The 16,412-nt window shown below is 49.4% G+C and overlaps 1 protein-coding gene across 2 annotated transcripts in view; it reads right to left on the bottom strand.

The window, feature by feature from the left end:
* The window catches only part of RHOF (ras homolog family member F, filopodia associated), a 34,504-nt gene extending 28,431 nt beyond the window's left edge, over nucleotides 1-6,073 (bottom strand). The window contains exons 1-2 of one of the 2 annotated variants that reach the window (XM_078154282.1): nucleotides 5,760-6,073; nucleotides 192-5,723 (exon numbers count right to left, since the gene is read on the bottom strand). In XM_078154282.1, the coding sequence (XP_078010408.1) occupies nucleotides 192-341 (150 nt within the window). In that variant the 5' untranslated portion in view covers nucleotides 342-5,723; nucleotides 5,760-6,073. Of the gene's footprint in view, nucleotides 1-191 lie in introns of both variants that reach the window. The other variant, XM_020970149.2, reaches the window with a different exon arrangement.
* Nucleotides 6,074-16,412: the final 10,339 nt, after the last annotated feature.

Genomic DNA, 16,412 nt, shown 5'->3' with positions numbered 1-16,412 from the left:
GGGTGCCCTCCCCGCATCTCTTTTAGCCGCCTCCCGCAGGGGAATTCCGAGCGCCTTGGTCCCTGGCAGCCGGACGTCCAGCTCACAGTTGGCACGGGCAGAGAGCAGAGGCAGGATCGAAGCTGAGGAAGGGGCTGGCGCACTCCCCCCCAATCCCCGTTTTCCCATCTGCCCCTCTCTCCGGCCCTCACCTCCGGGAAGGCCCCCTGGCTGTAAACCATCAGCAACGAGGTCTTCCCGCAGCCTCCGTCCCCCACGATCACGATTTTCAGCTCCTTTTTGCCGGGGGCCTGGGCCGGCGTCGGGGCCGCGGCCGGGGCTGGGGGTCCGGGGTCTGCCATGGACCGCCGCCGCCTGGGCCCAGGACGCGCGGGCTGAGAACTGAGGCCGCCCGGGCTGCCCAAAGCTAGGAGTGAGGCAAGTGTAGGCGCCTGTTGGGAGGGGGCAGGGAAGGGGGGAGGCGGAGCCCTAAGCTCCCGCCCCGCCCCTCGGCAAACTGGGCAGCTGGACTCCTGGGTCCTCCACCCATGCGCCTCTTCCCCTCCAACCCAGCACACTCCCCAGCCTCAGTTTCCCTTAGGTCATGAATAGTACAGGGTCGACTCCGCCTTTGGAAGAGAAAGGGGCGGGGCTCCTCCGAGGGGTTCGAGACCCGTGGCTTCATGGATGGTCCCCAGAAGCTGTCAATGTGGTCACCCTTCCCAAGGGGAAACTGAGGCTGGCTTGGCTAAGGGGCATGGTTGGCTAAGCACAATTTTGTCAACAGCCCAGCGTCATGTCTCCACCCCCTAATCTCATGGGTCTCTCTGGTTTGAGCTCATTTTCATGATCTCCCGTCTTTTCTGTGTCCCCTCCCTCCCTTAGGGTGGAGGAAGAGAGCTGTCTCCCTTACCTGACTGGGCTCTCCATCCCCCTGGTCCCCCTTGGACTGCCTGGGACTCCCCCACCTGACAGAGCCCTCCTAAGGTGGACTGTATTCTTTGTCGGGTTTAGGCTTCACACAGGATGAGTACGCCATCATACTGGAGTCTCCCCGTAGGGGCAGCTAGGTGGCGCAGTGGATAGAGCACCGGCCCTGGATTCAGGAGGACCTGAGTTCAAATGCAGCTTCAAACACATAACACTTACTAGCTGTGTGACCCTGGGCAAGTCACTTAACCCCATTGCCCAGCACAGAAAAAAAAATACTGGAGTCTCCCCCATCAGCCCATGGCTCCCCAAGCCCAGGGTCTCTGTCTTTCCAGCCTCAAAGGTCAGATGGAGCTACGTACTCAAGTCAGCTCAGACAGGCAGGTCCTTCACCTCTTCTTTCCGGTAAGTTTTGCCCCTCAAACCATCAGACCGAGGTCTTTCCATCCAGCCCCCAGTCCCTCCCAAGAAGTAGTGCTGGTGTAGTGGAAGGAGAGCTGGATTTGGAGTTGGAGGGTTCAAGTTCTGCCGATCATAACTCCTGTGACCTTGGACAAGTCACTTAAACTCTGTGCCTCAATTTCCTCATCTGTAAAGGAAGAGGTGTGGACTCCATTGCCAAGAGAAGCACTTCCTCTACAGGTCCCTTTCAGTCCTAAACCCATGACCTCCTAAGTCTCCCAGTTTTAGAATGAGGTGCTCCCCTAGGGGCTGCCTGTGCCTTGGGAATGGGGGGGGGGAATGCACCTTCTCTGGTTGCCATAGTGCCCGATTCAAGTCCTCATGATCAGAGACTCCATTGTATTTATTCACCAGTTTATTGAAATCCGAAGCAAACAGAGCTGGATCTGACACCGACCCCCTCCTCTTCCTTTTTGGCTAGAATTGCTTTTGAGGGAGCCCTGAATCCTTCTCCCCTCCCCTCGAATTTCTCAGCTTCACCTCCTTAAAGTCTGAAATATCGTGGGAGGCTGACGCCCACCCTGGGATACACATGCTGCTTTGGGAGGCTAGAGCTATAGAGAATGTCAGGGCTGGAAGGGCCCTTGCGACACAGAATGTCACAGCTGGAAGGGCCTTATAATAGAGAATGTCACATATGGGAGAGACCTTAGAGCACAGAATGTGACAAAAGAAAGGGGGGCATTAGAGCACACAATGTCACGGTTGGGTGGGACCTTGGAGCACAGAATGTGTGAACTGGGAGGGGCCCCTCATTTTTACAGATGGAGGAAAGTAAGCAGGCTGAGAGAAGGATCTGAACAAAGATCAGAACCCATTTCTAACTGTTCATCATGTTTGATTAGGTGACACAGTGGAGAGGATGCTGGCTGGGCTTGGAATCAGATCTGAGTTAAAATCCAGCCTAGTAGGGACAGCTAGGTGGTACGGTGGACAGAGCACTGGCCCCAGATTCAAGAGGATCTGAGTTCAAATCTGGCCTCACACACATAACTCTTACTAGCTGTGTGACCCCGGGCAAGTCACTTAACCCCATTGCCAGCCTAGCTGCGTGACCCTTGGATAAGTCACTTCACTGCTGTTTCCTCAGTTTCCTCAACTGTAAAATACAGATAATACCATTTACTTTCCAGATAGGGTAAAATGAGACATTTGTAAGGCTCTGAGCAGTGTCTGACACACAGTAGGTGCCTGCAAATGTTTGTTTCTTTTTCTTTCCCCACCAGTTATAGGCTGCATATCATTGCAGCGCCATGTGCAATGACATGGCCCAAATCCCTGGGGTAGATGGTTCAAATTCAGGTAGCCCTGATCAGCATCGCACTTTAAATGGCTGTAGCACAGGCCACAACCTCAACATGGCATCTTTCCAAATCTGTTGGCCCATCAGGAAATCAATTTGTCAATCAACAAACATTTTTTGAGGGGCTATGCAGTGGTCAGTTAAATGGTGCAGTGGATAGAGTCAGGAATCAGACACTTATTAGCCATGTGATCCTGGTCAAGTCATTTCACCCCGTTTGCCTCAGTTTCCTCATCTGTGAAATGAGCTGGAGAAGGAAGTGGCAAACCGCTCCAGTATCTTTGCTGAGAAAACCCCAAATGGGATCACGAAGAGTCAGAAACAACAGACCAGCAACAAAGGAATATAAGAGGTGGGAGAGAGAAAGTTCATTTCAGGCATGAGACACAGCCTGTACAGAAGGTGGCCCTATAGGAGACTGCATGTTGTGTGTGAGGAACAGTTATGACCAGTCTAGCCAGGCCAGCGTGCTTCAAAGGAGGTAATGAACAACCTGGAAAGTGATATTGCTGCCAAGCAGAGCAGCGTGTAATTGAACCTAGGAGCAACAGGGAGCCATTCGGGGTTATTGAGCAAGAGTAACATGGTCAGACCTGTGCGTTAAGAAATATTACATCCGCACTGTGTGCGGCATGGATTGGACAGGGGAGGATACAGCTTAAGGTTTGCAAAGAGCTTTCCAAATATTATCTCATTTGATCCTCACAACCATCCTGGGAGGCAGGTGTTGTTATCCCCATTTTTCAGATGAGGAAACTGAGGCAGGCAGAGGTCAAATTAATTTTCCCAAGGTCACACAGCTAATAAGTTTCTCAGGCTGGATGTGAACTCAGGTCTTCCTTTCAGGTCCAACACTCTACCCACTTGGAGGCAAGGAGACAAACTGGGAGGCTACTGCGATTGCCCAGGTAAGAAGAGATGGGGGCCTGGACTAGGGTGGTGGCAAGTCATAGATTTAGCTGGAAAGGATGCAAAAGATCACCTAGGCACTTCACAGATGGATGAAGAGAACTTATTGTTGAACTCTGTGCTGTCTCTGCCTGCCCTCAAGGAGCTTACATCCTAATGCAGGAAACAGCCCACAAAGGAGACTGGCAGCCAGAATGGAGTTCGTTGTTCAGCCCTGTCTTCAGGAACCCCATCTGGGGTTTTCTTGGCAAAGATAGTGGAGTGGTTTGCCATTTCCTTCTCCAGCTCATTTTTATAGATGAGGAAACTGAGGCAAACAGGGTGAAGTGACTCGTGCAGGATCACACAGCTAACAAGTGTCTGAAGCCAGATGCGAGGTTTTCTTGGCAAAGACACTGGAGTGGTTTGCCATTTCCTTCTCCAGCTCATTTTACTGATGAGGAAATGGAGGCAAGCAGGGTGAAGTGATTTGCCCAATTTCAGCTAGTTAAGTGTCTAAGGCCAGATTTGAACTTGTGAAGATAAGGCTCTATGCACTATAGCGCCACCTAGCGGTCAAGCATGATGCTATCATCTGGGATCAAGAGTTAGTCAACGGAACCATGAGTGACTTTTCATTGATGCACTATCAGAATTGGTGAGTGGAACCATGAGACTGTTCATTGATGCACTACATCCTCCCCAGGGGAGGCGGGACTGCTGATGTGAATACAGTTCTCAAGGAATGAAGTGGAGGAGGGCAGGGCAGGGCAACATAACACCGGCCTGGGTGAAGGTTCTCTGATCTCAGTGAGATAAAAGCCCTGTCTCCATTGTGGAAGCAGAGCCAAAGTGGGGAAATTACTTACCCAGGGTCAAAGGGACTAGTGTGGGTTTTCCCTACAGACAAAAAAGGCAAACAGTTCAAGCTATCTTGATAATGCAAAATAAATACAGGCCCATAATGAGAACCCTTGACTGGAAACCAAACGGGTTGGGTTTCCTTCTCTGAAAGAGAGGTTGGACCTTTCCTTTCACTCATGTCCAACTCTTTGTGACCTCACTTGGGGTTTTCTTGGTAAAGATACTGAGATGGTTTGCCATTTCCTTCTCCAGCTCATTTTACAGCGGAAGAAACTGAGGCACACAGGGCTAAGTGACTTGCCCAGGGTCACACAGCTAGGCTGGATGAAGATGATCCTGTCCACTCTATCCACTATGCAGATACACTGTATGTTTTCAGTGGAGCACTCTGCCAGCCCCCATCATCACATGACCCACGCTATCTTCCCCGCTACAATTTCCTTGTTGACCCTCTTCCCTCCAGCTCTTTGGGGACTCCTCCCTGGTTACATGCTGTGGCCCCCCCTCCATCGCCTTCAGGGGGATCCCCACGTAAAGGTGAAATCACCACTCAGATGATCCAGGGAGCCTGAGGCTTGGGAAGGAGGCGTTACTTGCTCAAGGGCTCCAAGTTTCCTCTGCACTCAATCCCAGCCCCTTGACTGAAGGGGGGAGGGGAGGTCTTCCACTGAGAAGGCCCCAGGCAGGCCATCTTTGCAGGGAAGCTGGCCACCTGCGTGCCCCCTCTGCCAGCTCCATCCCAAGGAGATTTCCTCGGTCCAGAGTCTCTGTTCTCAAGACAAGGGCTCCTTTCTTCAGCCACATCAAGGTTTCCTCCTTTGATGGCAGGCAGCGCTCTCCATCTGATAGCAGGTTTTGCGAGCCTCCAGCACAGGGACAGGAAATTTCTCCACCTTGAGTCTCTTGAAGGTGCAGCCTCTTCTGAGTGCACTGACCTCAAACAATTTCCTTTGCACCATCCCCCACTCTCTCAGGCCCCAGAGGGTATTGGGGCATGGTTAGGTAAAGAGCTGGGAGGGGCCTCAGAACAGGGAATGTCCCAGAGCTGGGAAGGGCCTCAGAACAAGGACTGTCCCAGGGCTGGGAGGAGCCTTAAAATAGAGAATGTCAGAGCTGGAAGGGGCCTCAGAACAGGGAATGTCCCAGGGCTGGGAGGAACCTCAGAACAGGGAATGTCCCAGGGCTGGGAGGAACCTCAGAACAGGGAATGTCTCAGAGCTGGGAAGGGCCTCAGAACAAGGACTGTCCCAGGGCTGGGAGGGGCCTTAAAATAGAGAATGTCAGAGCTGGGAGGGGCCTCAGAACAGGGAATGTCCCAGGGCTGGGGAGGGACCTCAGAACAGGGAATGTCCCAGAGCTGGGAAGGGCCTTAGAATAGAGAATGTCAGAGCTGGGAGGGGCCTAAGAACAGAGAATGTCCCAGGGCTGGGAGGGGCCTCAGAACAGGGAATGTCCCAGGGCTGGGAGGGGCCTCAGAACAGGGAATGTCAAGCATACTATTTGCTCTCCTTTTCCTTTGTTGGTTTATTCTTTCTCGTGGTTCCTCCCATTGGTTCTAATTCTTCCATACATCATGACTAATGTGAAAATACCCTTAATATGAATGTGTAAGTAGAGCCCACATCAGACTGCATGCCGTCTTGGGGAGGGGGAGAAAATTTAAAATTCAAAATCTTTTATGGAAGTGAATGTTGAAAACTAAAAATAAATTATTTTAAAAATTTTAAAACAAAAACAAACAAAACAAAAGAATGGGAACATCAGAGTTGGGAGTACATGCAGTCCAGCCTCCCCTTGGTAGAGTAACACCACCACCCAACACACTGGTCCCACACATAGAGATTACATTCCCATGGTCAACCTTATCTGACCCTCATGAAGCCCTGAAGAGGCTGGTCATGCCCCTCTCTGCCCCTGCTGCTCTAGCACTCCACAGTTCACACAAGCAGCCTGCAACTGCGTAGACATGACCATCTCCATTTTACATATGGGGAAAGCAAGGCTCAGAGGAGCAAAGTGACTTTTTAAGCATCTACTTTATTTTTTTTTCAATGTTTATTGACATCATTTCCAAATCTATCCCTCTCTCTCACCTCCTCCAGAGAGCTATCAGAGGCAAGGATTCTTAACCTGGGATCTGAAAGCTTAAATAGGGGGAAAAACTACATCTTTTTTCAATGTCATTAGTTTCCTTTTATAACCTTGTATATTTCATTTTCTATTCTGAAGAAGTGCGCACAGGTCTTACCCACCTGCCAAAGAGGTCCAGGACCCCAAAAAGTTTTAAGCTCTGAATCAGAATGAACTTGACCAAGATCAAGCAGATAAAAATTAACCACCTACTTCTCCAAAACCCTTTAAATACTTGGAAAACAGCCATCATATCCCTTCCCGAGTCTTCTGTCTTTTTCAGTGTAAACAGCTCTAGTTCCATTAAAACGGAGTTTCAAGGGGCAGTTACGTAGCACAGTGGATAGAGCACCAGCTCTGAAGTCAGGAGGACCTGAGTTCAAATCTGGCCTCAGACCAAACACTTGACACTCACTAGCTTTGTGACCCTGGGCAAGTCACTTAACCCCAATTGCCTCAAAACAAAAACAAAAACTTAGTTTCACTGACTCTTCAGGCCACCCTGTGATGTCCCTCTAGCTTGTGAACGTCCACTGAAGAAAGAAGCTTTCTTCCTGTGCCTAGCATGGTGCTTGGCACACAGCACTTACTACTTACCTGGTGGACTGGTGCTCAGAATAGAACACAGCACTCCAGGTGATCAGATTAACAAGGAGTTGGGAGCTCAACTTGATAAGCTCGCCTTTGGTCCTACAGTAGCGCCATGGCCAAAACTGCCAGAGGACCTCAACCGTAATCTGCGCTGACATTTATCACCTATGTGACCTGCAGGAGTTACCCCCCAAATCCAGGCCTTCATCTCTTCACTGTAAACTCAGAGGATGGGATAGTGGCTGGATAATTGAAAAGTCCCTTCTATTAAGAATAGCTGGAATTTATAAAGTTCTTTAAGATTTGCAAAACTTTACTTACATGAGAAGGAGCAAGGAGGTCCAGTGGGTAGAGTGCCAGGCCTCGCGTCAGGAAGACTCAATTTCAAATCTCACTTCAGACACTTACTGGCTGTGTGACCCTGGGCAAGTCACTTAACCCCATTTGCCTCAGTTTCCACATCTGTAAAAATGAGCTGGAGAAGGAATGGCAAACCACTCTGGTATTCTTGCCAAGAAAACCCCAAATTAGATGACCAAACAATAAAAATGATTATCTCAATTTCCAAAACCAGCAGCGTGCCGTGCCCCTGGAGACTTCGGCTGATCTTAGGGTGAAGGTTGTTAGTGGCCCACCTCTACTCCAGGGACACCATCAATTAAGTCGTTGCTCTCCCAGACCTCTAAATCCCAGCGGTATGATACAGAGGCCGTCCCAGGCTGGGAAAACCAGGAAACCTGGATCAAAATCTTGGTTCTGTCAACCATTTGATAAATCAATAAGCCAACAGCCAGGCACTGAGCTAAGCACTGGGGATACAAAGAGAGGCAAAAGACAGTCCCTGCCCTCAAGGAGCTCCCAGTTTGATGGGGGAGTTTTGTTGTATTTCAGTCATGTCTGATTCTCCCTGACCCCATTTGGGGTTTTCTTGGCAAGGATACTGGAGTGGTTTGCCATTTCCTTCTCCAGCTCATTTTTACAGATGTGGAAACTGAGGCAAACAGGGCTAAGTGACTTGCCCAGGGTCACACAGCCAGGAAGTTATCTGAGGCCACATTTAAACTCATGATAAGGAGTCTTCCTGACTCCAGTCCAGGTGCTCTGTGCACCATGGTGCCACCTAGCGGCCTTAATGGGAGAGGCAATGTGTAAATAAAGATGAATGTACTAAATCTATCTAGGAGATGGAAGGTGACTTTAGAAGACAATGAAGGGACAGCTAGGTGGCGCAGTGGACAGAGCAGCGGCCCTGGAGTCAGGAGGACCTGAATTCAAATCTGGCCTCACACACTTGATACTAGCTATGTGACCCTGGGCAAGTCACTTAACCCCATCAACCAGAAGGAAAAAAAAAGGCAATGAGAAAGCTCTCCTATCAGAAGTGAGACTTGAGTCAAGTGCCAGAGTTAAGCCACAGAGAGGCTAAGAGGGAAGCAGGGAAAATAAAGCACTTACTATGTGCCAGTCACTGTGGATACAAAGACAAAAAAAAGCCTCCACCTCGTTTTTACGTTTTATGTGACCCCAGGCAAGTCTGGCTAAGTTTCTATATATGTCAGATGACAAGAGATGGGACGGTACCTTGTAAACCACCAGCTACCACAGAAACAGGAGCCACCCAAGATGCAGTTTCACATCTATCCACGAAGCTCACAGCAGTCATGTAAGGTCAGATGCAAAGCAGTCCCATTTTGCAGACTGGAAAGGCAAAGTCCAAAGAGGTCCAAAGAAAGAAGTGTCAGGTTGTAGATATGATTCAGTGGAAAGAATGCCGGTTCTGGAGTTGGGAGGACCTGGCTGAAGTCCCATTTTGTAGATTGGAAAACTGAGGTCCAAAGAAGGCAGTATCAGGTTGTAGGAATGGTTTAGTGGAAAGAATGCTGGATGTGGACCTGGAGAACCAGCTCTGTCACTTGCTATCTATGCGTCCGTTGGCCTCTAACCTCCGTTGGCCCTCAGCTTTCTTATCAATAAAATGAGAATTGGGAAGCAGCTTGACCCAGTAGAAATAAATTAGATTTAGAGTCAGGGGACTTGACCTTGAACCCCGGCTGGACTGCTTATTTCTTGTATGACCTTAGCCAAGTCACTTATCTTGTGCCTCAGTTTCCTAAAAGGAAAGGGTTGTACTACCTGCCCTCTGAAGTTCCTTCCACATCCAAAGCCAAGATCCTATGGTCTTATTACTTGTGTATCCTTGGGCAGACTTCAGCTCTCTGTTTCCTCCTTTGTAAAAGGAGGGGGTTCAACTGGACAGTCTGTGAGGTCCCTTTTAGCTCTAGAGTTATGACCCTAGGAGCCCTTACTACCTGTGTGCCCTTGGGCGGAAGTCACTGAGCCTCTGTCTCCTCCCCTGTAAAATAAGGGGGGGGCCAAACTAGCTGCGAATAAAGCCCCTTTTAGGTGTACATTTCTGCCACTAGGTCTAGCCCAGAGAGCGGGGAGGAGGAGGGGAAGAGACCTTAACAGCTACCTACTGAAAATGCCTAAATTTACAGTTAAAGATGCCGAGGGGAAATGACTTGTCCACAGCCACCAAAAAATGCCCAATTCTAGACCTCAACAACTTAAAAGAGGTCCGACACCCAGTCCCAGGCTCTGCTCCTGGGAACATGGGAGAATAAAGCAGATTGTTTCAATCGCTCTAGAAATCTGACCTTGATGCTATCATTAACACTCCTTGAAGGCACTGGCTACTTCATTCTTCGCCTCCGTGCTCACAGCAGAGAAGGCATTTAAATGAATGCCTGATTAATCGACAATTTCCTCTAGTGCAGCTGAGAATTCTAAGAACACACGGCCTGGAAATCCCTGCCACTAGAGGGCAGCAGGGTCCACTCGGTGGCTGGCCTACGTATACGGGGCCCACTAGGGGGCAGCAGTCCCCCAGGGCTCCACTCCCCAGGACTGGCTCTCCCCAGCCAGGGAGGCCGGTGGCCCAGCTTATGTTGCCAGGGCAGCAGGAAGGGAATTGGGAAGGGGGGAGAAGCCGGGGACACTCTTGCCTACTGCATACAATAGGGTGATTTGGGATTCAGGATAAATACGGCCACTAATTTTATCTTAGGCAGCTAAGTGGTACAGTGGAGAGAGAGCTCTGGGCTTGGTATCAGGAAGACTCCACTTCCGGAGTTCAAATCCGCCTCAGATACTTTCCTAGCTGTGTGACCCTGGGCAAGTCATCGAACTAGCCCTGTTTCCTCCTCTGTAAAATGAGCTGGAGAAGGAAATGACAAATCACTCCAGTATCTCTGCCAAGAAAACCCCAAATGGGGTCACAAAGATACGATCTTACCTTGCAAACCCTCCCTACTGAAGCTTTGCCAGCCTCTCCCTCAACATGCATTTAAGGATCTACTATGTATCAACCCACTGGGGATAGAAAACTACAAGGAAACAGGTCAGCACTGCAACCACTTCACAACCTATTGGGAAGAAGCCGGGCTTGGTGAAAAAGAGAAACAAATGATATACAAATATATAGAACATACTTTGTATATATATACAGTATACAGAGGCCCAAGATTCTTGTGAGGGTTGGACAGGATCTTGGAGGGCGACGTATCCAATCCTCTCACCTCACAGAGGAGACTGGAGTCCCAAGTGGCCCCCTGACTTTGCCCAAGTTCGTATCAGCAGTGCCAGCAGCAGCATCTGAAGGCGGATGCCTTCCACGCCTGCCCAAAGGCACAGGGAGAAGGTGGGGGAAGGGCTGAGAAACGGCACAGGCCAGTGTGGCTGAAAGGTAAGAGGGTGAGAAAGACAGGAATGTGTAATGAGCTGAGAAAGGCAGGGGTCACCGGGGAACGGGGCTCGGTTCTGGCCTCCATTTCCCCATTCAACAAACGAGCAGGCTGGACAAGGTGAAGGTAAGATGAGGAAGGGAGCTATGGGCCTAGGGCTGGGACAAGGAAGGCCAAGGCATTTCCCACGGTGGGTTACAAACAAAGGTGCTGGAGGGACGTTTGCCAAAACAGAGGAACGTTTTCTTACTTCCTGGATTCTCCATGGAAAATGTGCCCGGCCTTGTGCTACAGGGCGGGGTAAGTACTTCTGTCTGTAGTGCCCCCAGCCTCCAGCAATGTCTGGCAAATACTCCGTGCTTAATAAATACTTTAGGCAGCAAGGTGGCGGAGTAGATAGAGGACTGGAGTCATGAAGACTCATCTTCCTAAGTTCAAATCTGGCTCAGACACTTCCCAGCTGGGTGACCCTGGGCAAGTCACTTCACCCTGTTTGCCTCAGTTTCCTCATCTGTAAAATGAGCTGGAGAAGGAAATGGCAAACCGCTCCAGGATCTTTGCCAAAAGGGATTATGAAGAGACAAGACTAGAAAAAAAAAAAGACTTAACCACAATAAATGTTGACTGACTAAATGGTATCTTCCACAGAATTTTTCCCTTGCTGGGAAACCATTATATGTATTCTTACAGGCTAAGGGTGGTGGGTATAAGGGGCCCAGCATGGTAAATAAAATGATGCCCAGCTCTAGGTCCTGGGGGAGTGAGTCCTTGACTAGAATCCCATTACTTTACTACTAATCTACTAATGCACCTTGGCAAAATCACCACACTTCTGTGCCTCAGTGTCTCCATCTGTAAAGCCGAGTGGGGAGAGAAGTGAAGTGTAATTGGTTGGCTAAGATAATCTCCCAAGTTCCTCCCAACTATAAGACCCTATGACTAAAATGAGATTTACTCGGCACAGGCATACCCTATTCTGAGCAACCCCATCACGTTAAAACAATGACTGATGTTACTAAAGAGTTTTTAAGTCTGCAATGGCTTCATATGCATTACCTCAACTGATCACCACAACAAGCCTGTGAGGTAGGCACTTACAGGTATGGTCTCCATTTTACAGATGGGGAAACTGAGGCTCAAAAGTAAAATTAAAAACTTGCCCATGGTCACACAACTGGTCACTGGACCAAACACCTGCAACTGGAAAGGAACTCACAGGGCCTCTACTTGGAGTCATTAACTCCTTTTCATTTTACAAATCAGGAAACTGAGGCTCAGACTTGTGAAGGGACTTGTCCACTGTCAGATTAGAGGGGTATAATTTTTGAGCTGAAGGAAACTCAGAAGTCATCTAGTTCAACACCTTCCTTTTAATGATGGGGAAACGGGCCTAGGGAGGAGAAAGGATTCATCCAAGGATGTGAAGCCAGGACCTCAGATCCCAAAGTCTCTGTGTTTTGTACTGTGCTTGCCTACCCCAGCTAGCAACTGCCAGGGGCAGGATTCGAACCTATGTCTCTCTACCATAATACCACGTGAGAATCCCACAAATCCAGGAGGGAAATCTATGGAAGGTTCTGGCCGGCCATGGGAGTTTATGCTGCAGGTCCTTGGTGGGATAAGCCCGCACTGGGGCTGGGTCAGGAGAAGAGAAAACTTCCGCTGGCTGACTCAGGCCAGCAGCCTGTCCCCAACCTGGGAGTCCCCACCTCTCCTGGCCCCAGATCTACCAGCTGGGCTGAACGGACTGACTTTTCAGTTGGTCCTTCACACTCAGCTGGCTACATCAGACTGGTTGTTTTCTCAAGAATGCCAAACTGGCCAGGCTGAGTGCGGGACACATGGAAAGAGCAGCTGTCCTCACTACTCTCCAGGAGGCCAGGCCCTGCCATGCTCAGTCCTCCCCAAGGGGGAAGAAGAGCCAACATTTAGAGCTTGCTTTACAGTCTTCACCCCTCCCTGCCCCCACACCATGTCGTTTGTTCCTCTCAACAGCCCTGTGTGGCTGACAGTGTATTATCATCACCCTGATTTTACAGATGAGAAGTCAAGACAGAGCGATCTGGTAAAGTGCCAGATCTTAGCACAGTGCCCGGCACACAGTAGGTGCTCAAAAAGTGCTTACTGCCTGCCTAAGACGAGCTTTGAAATAACTGGGTTCTTCCGGACCAACGTCTGAGGAGAGCCTGCTCACTGGGCAGAGGGCAAGAACACTAGGGAGACAGACTGCTAGGGGGTTTTGAACCTGAGCAGGGACAGTGGCAGCGTGTATACACCGGAGAGGACGACGAAGCAGAGAGCTGACTGGATGCCAAACGCTCACTACTACCAAGGCAGGCGGCACTCGCCTGTTCTTTGGCAGCCCCATTCTGGACCATCATCCCCTCTGCCCTTGCCAGGGGGCCTGTGAAGTGGAGGGGGTTTTCTTCCACTAGAATTCCTGGATGAGGCAGCCAAAAGACCTGTAATAAGATACCATGCATTTCTGCTGAAGAGAAATCAGGTCACCTGTTAGTACTCTGGTGGAGTACAGGCTAGGGAATGCTAGATTTGGCACCAGAGCCCCACGGCAACCATTCCTACTACTCAGGAGGCAAGGTGGTATGGTGTAAAGAGGGAGGGGTCTCCAATTAGAAGGTCCCGAGTTCAAATCTCAGCTCTATCACTCACCACCTCATGTGACTGCAGGTAAATCCCTTCAAGCCCGTGCCGCCTCAGTTTCCTCCTTTGTAAAATGAGAGGTAGACAAGGGGATCTCTAAGATGGTTCCAATCTCCTTCATGAGGTGAGGACAGATGAAAACAGGAAAATGGGAAGAAAAGTGCAGAGAAACTCAAAACATACAGGGAGGGGAAGGAGGGTCAAGGTTCCATATCCCTGATCAGTGCCTTTTCCCAAAGACCTCCTCTGATGACCTTTACTAGAAGGAGCACTGAAGAACCCATGAAAGAAAGGCAAAAGACCAGGGTTTAAATCCTCCAGTGTGGGCCACAGCCAACTGAAACCTTCCTTATCTCCCAAATTCAAATGCGAATTCCCTGAAAGCAAGTTCATTTACCTTATTTCTATTTCCAGCCCCCCAGTACAGGGTTTTGCACACAGTAAGCCCTTAATTAATACTTTATTCATTCATTGCTTCCTCTTCTATAAAATGGGGAAGAGAGGAAAGGACTTTCACCTCGCAGAGAGGCCACTGATAAAAGGCCTCAGAGATTGGGGAGCGGGGAAATGCCTTATAGAATGATACACCCACCCTTCTGCTAAGGCTAATGCCTTCACTCTGACATTACTTCCCATTTACCTGATGGAGATTTTTTTTTTGAGGCAATCATAGTTAAATGACTTGCCCAGGGTCACACAGCTAGTAAGTGTCTGAGGCCAGATTCGAACTCAGACCTTCCTGACTCCAGGGCCACTGCTTTATCCACTGTACCACCTAGCTGCCCCCTACCCCTACCCTCTACACTATATATATATATCTCTATCTATAGTATGTATGTTGCTTCCTTGTTAGTATCAGGAAGCTCCTCTGCAGGCAAGAAGTGACATTTGCCTTCTTTGCATCTCGAGTTTAGCATAGTGCCTGACACACAGTAGGCTTGAAGATGAATGCTTAGTGGGAACGGACTGATTTTTTTTTTCTCTCTTTACCCCAAAGATCATCAATTTCAGAGCGGAAAGAAACCTGAAGTCACTTAGTTCTACCCCATTTTCTATTTTTAAAATTTTTTTTTAATTTTTAGGCAATTGGGGTTGTGACTTGGCCAGGGTCACACAGTCAGTAATGGTCTGAGGCCGCATTTGAACTCAGGTCCTCCTGACTTCAGGGCTGGTGCTCTATTCGCTGCGCCACCTAGCTGCCCCTAAACACCATTTTCTAGATGAGGCCCAGAGAGGCTGAAACACTTGCCTGTGGTCACACAGGTAGTAAGCGGAAGAGCTGAGATCCGAAGCCAGCCACATCCTGACCCTATCTATCCTTCTCTTCACTGAACCACACTGCCTCCTAAGCAGCAGGGCTGGCACGGATGGATGCCCAGGCTCCTCTGTGGCCAAAATCAGGGCTCTTCCCACCATGGCCCACTCTCCTGAAAACAAATGTGTTTAATGAATCAAAGTATCCCAGAGAGAGAAGCAGCCCAGAGGTCATCCGATCCAAAGCCTTCATTTTAGGGCAAACTAGGGGTAAGGGACTTGTCCAAGGTCACACCTCCAGTAAGCGATGGAGTCAACAATCAGACTAAAAGGAGGAAGACAGGGTGGTATGATGGGAAGAATTTAAAACCAGAGGACCTGGATTCAAATCCAAGCCCTACGTCTTGCTCCCTCTGTGTGACCTTGGGTAAGTGATTTCTTCTGAGACTCCATCTCCGAAGGGGGTCAGACCAGGTGACTGACCTCTGCCCGAGGTCACCATGGGCTCCATGTCTACAGTCTTAGGACCTCAAGGGACTTGCCCAGCCTTAGTAACACAGCCAAGTTTCTGGCCTAGTGAGAAGACACACAGGTATGGGGGCAGCCCGATGGCACAGTATATAGAGCAATGGCCCTGGATTCAGGAAGACTCGAGTTCAAATCTGACCTCAGACACTCGACACTTACTAACTGTGTGACCCTGGGCAAGTCACTTCACCCCACTGCCTTGGAAAAAAAACAAACCCAAAAAACACACAGGTGGAAAGCAGATTCCCTCTGAAAACACAAATGAGTCCCTCGGTCTCAGTGAAAATTAAAATCTAGCAACCAGTAACTTCCCCCAGAGAATACTGGCCGCTGCCACGTGGCTTCTGAGGATGAGGGGCATGCCACCTGGGGAGAAGGCATCCTTCGCCTCATGGTGACAACAGACATTTGGACAGGGGACAGAGACCAGCCCACAAAGCACACCTTCCCATCTGAGCCTCACACTTCAGTGAGGGAGGTGTTAAAAGGGGTAATTATCCCCATTTTGCAGATGAGGAAACTGAGGCCGGGAAAGTTTCAAGATTACAGAATCTAAGTGTCAGAGGCGGCCTTTCAGTCATTCAGAATAATAATTACATAGCTAACACTCCTACAGCACTTGAAAGTTTACAAAGACTTCTATTCATGAACTCACTGTTCACAACACTGAGCTAGGTACTCTAGAGGGCTTCATAGGGCACCGAGCTCTGGGCCTGGAGTCAGGAAGACTTGAGTTCAAATTTTTTTTTTTTTGCTGGGGGGTGGGGTGACCAACTTCTGTTTGTTTCAGTTGCCTCATCTGTGAAATAGGGATAACAACAGCACATCCCTCCCAGCCCAGAGCCTGCCACATAGTAAGGTCTATATAAATGTTAGTTGTTACTATTATGAACATCTCTAATTTTACATTTTACAGATTTGGGGGGGGGAGCTCAGTTAAGTGACTTGCCCAGGGTCTCACATTTACTAACTCTAAGCCTAGGACTCCACCTGCCTGGACATTTCACACTGAGATGACAATCTATGCCCATTTGACAAAGGGGAAGAGGAGAAGGGGAGGGTCAGGCCTTCAATGAGCT

The sequence above is a fragment of the Phascolarctos cinereus genome, unplaced genomic scaffold, assembly GCF_003287225.1.
Source record: "Phascolarctos cinereus isolate Bilbo 61053 unplaced genomic scaffold, phaCin_HiC Scaffold_4;HRSCAF=312, whole genome shotgun sequence".
In the NCBI taxonomy this organism is placed as follows: Eukaryota; Metazoa; Chordata; class Mammalia; order Diprotodontia; family Phascolarctidae; genus Phascolarctos; species Phascolarctos cinereus.
This window is presented reverse-complemented; position numbering and strand designations above follow the sequence as displayed.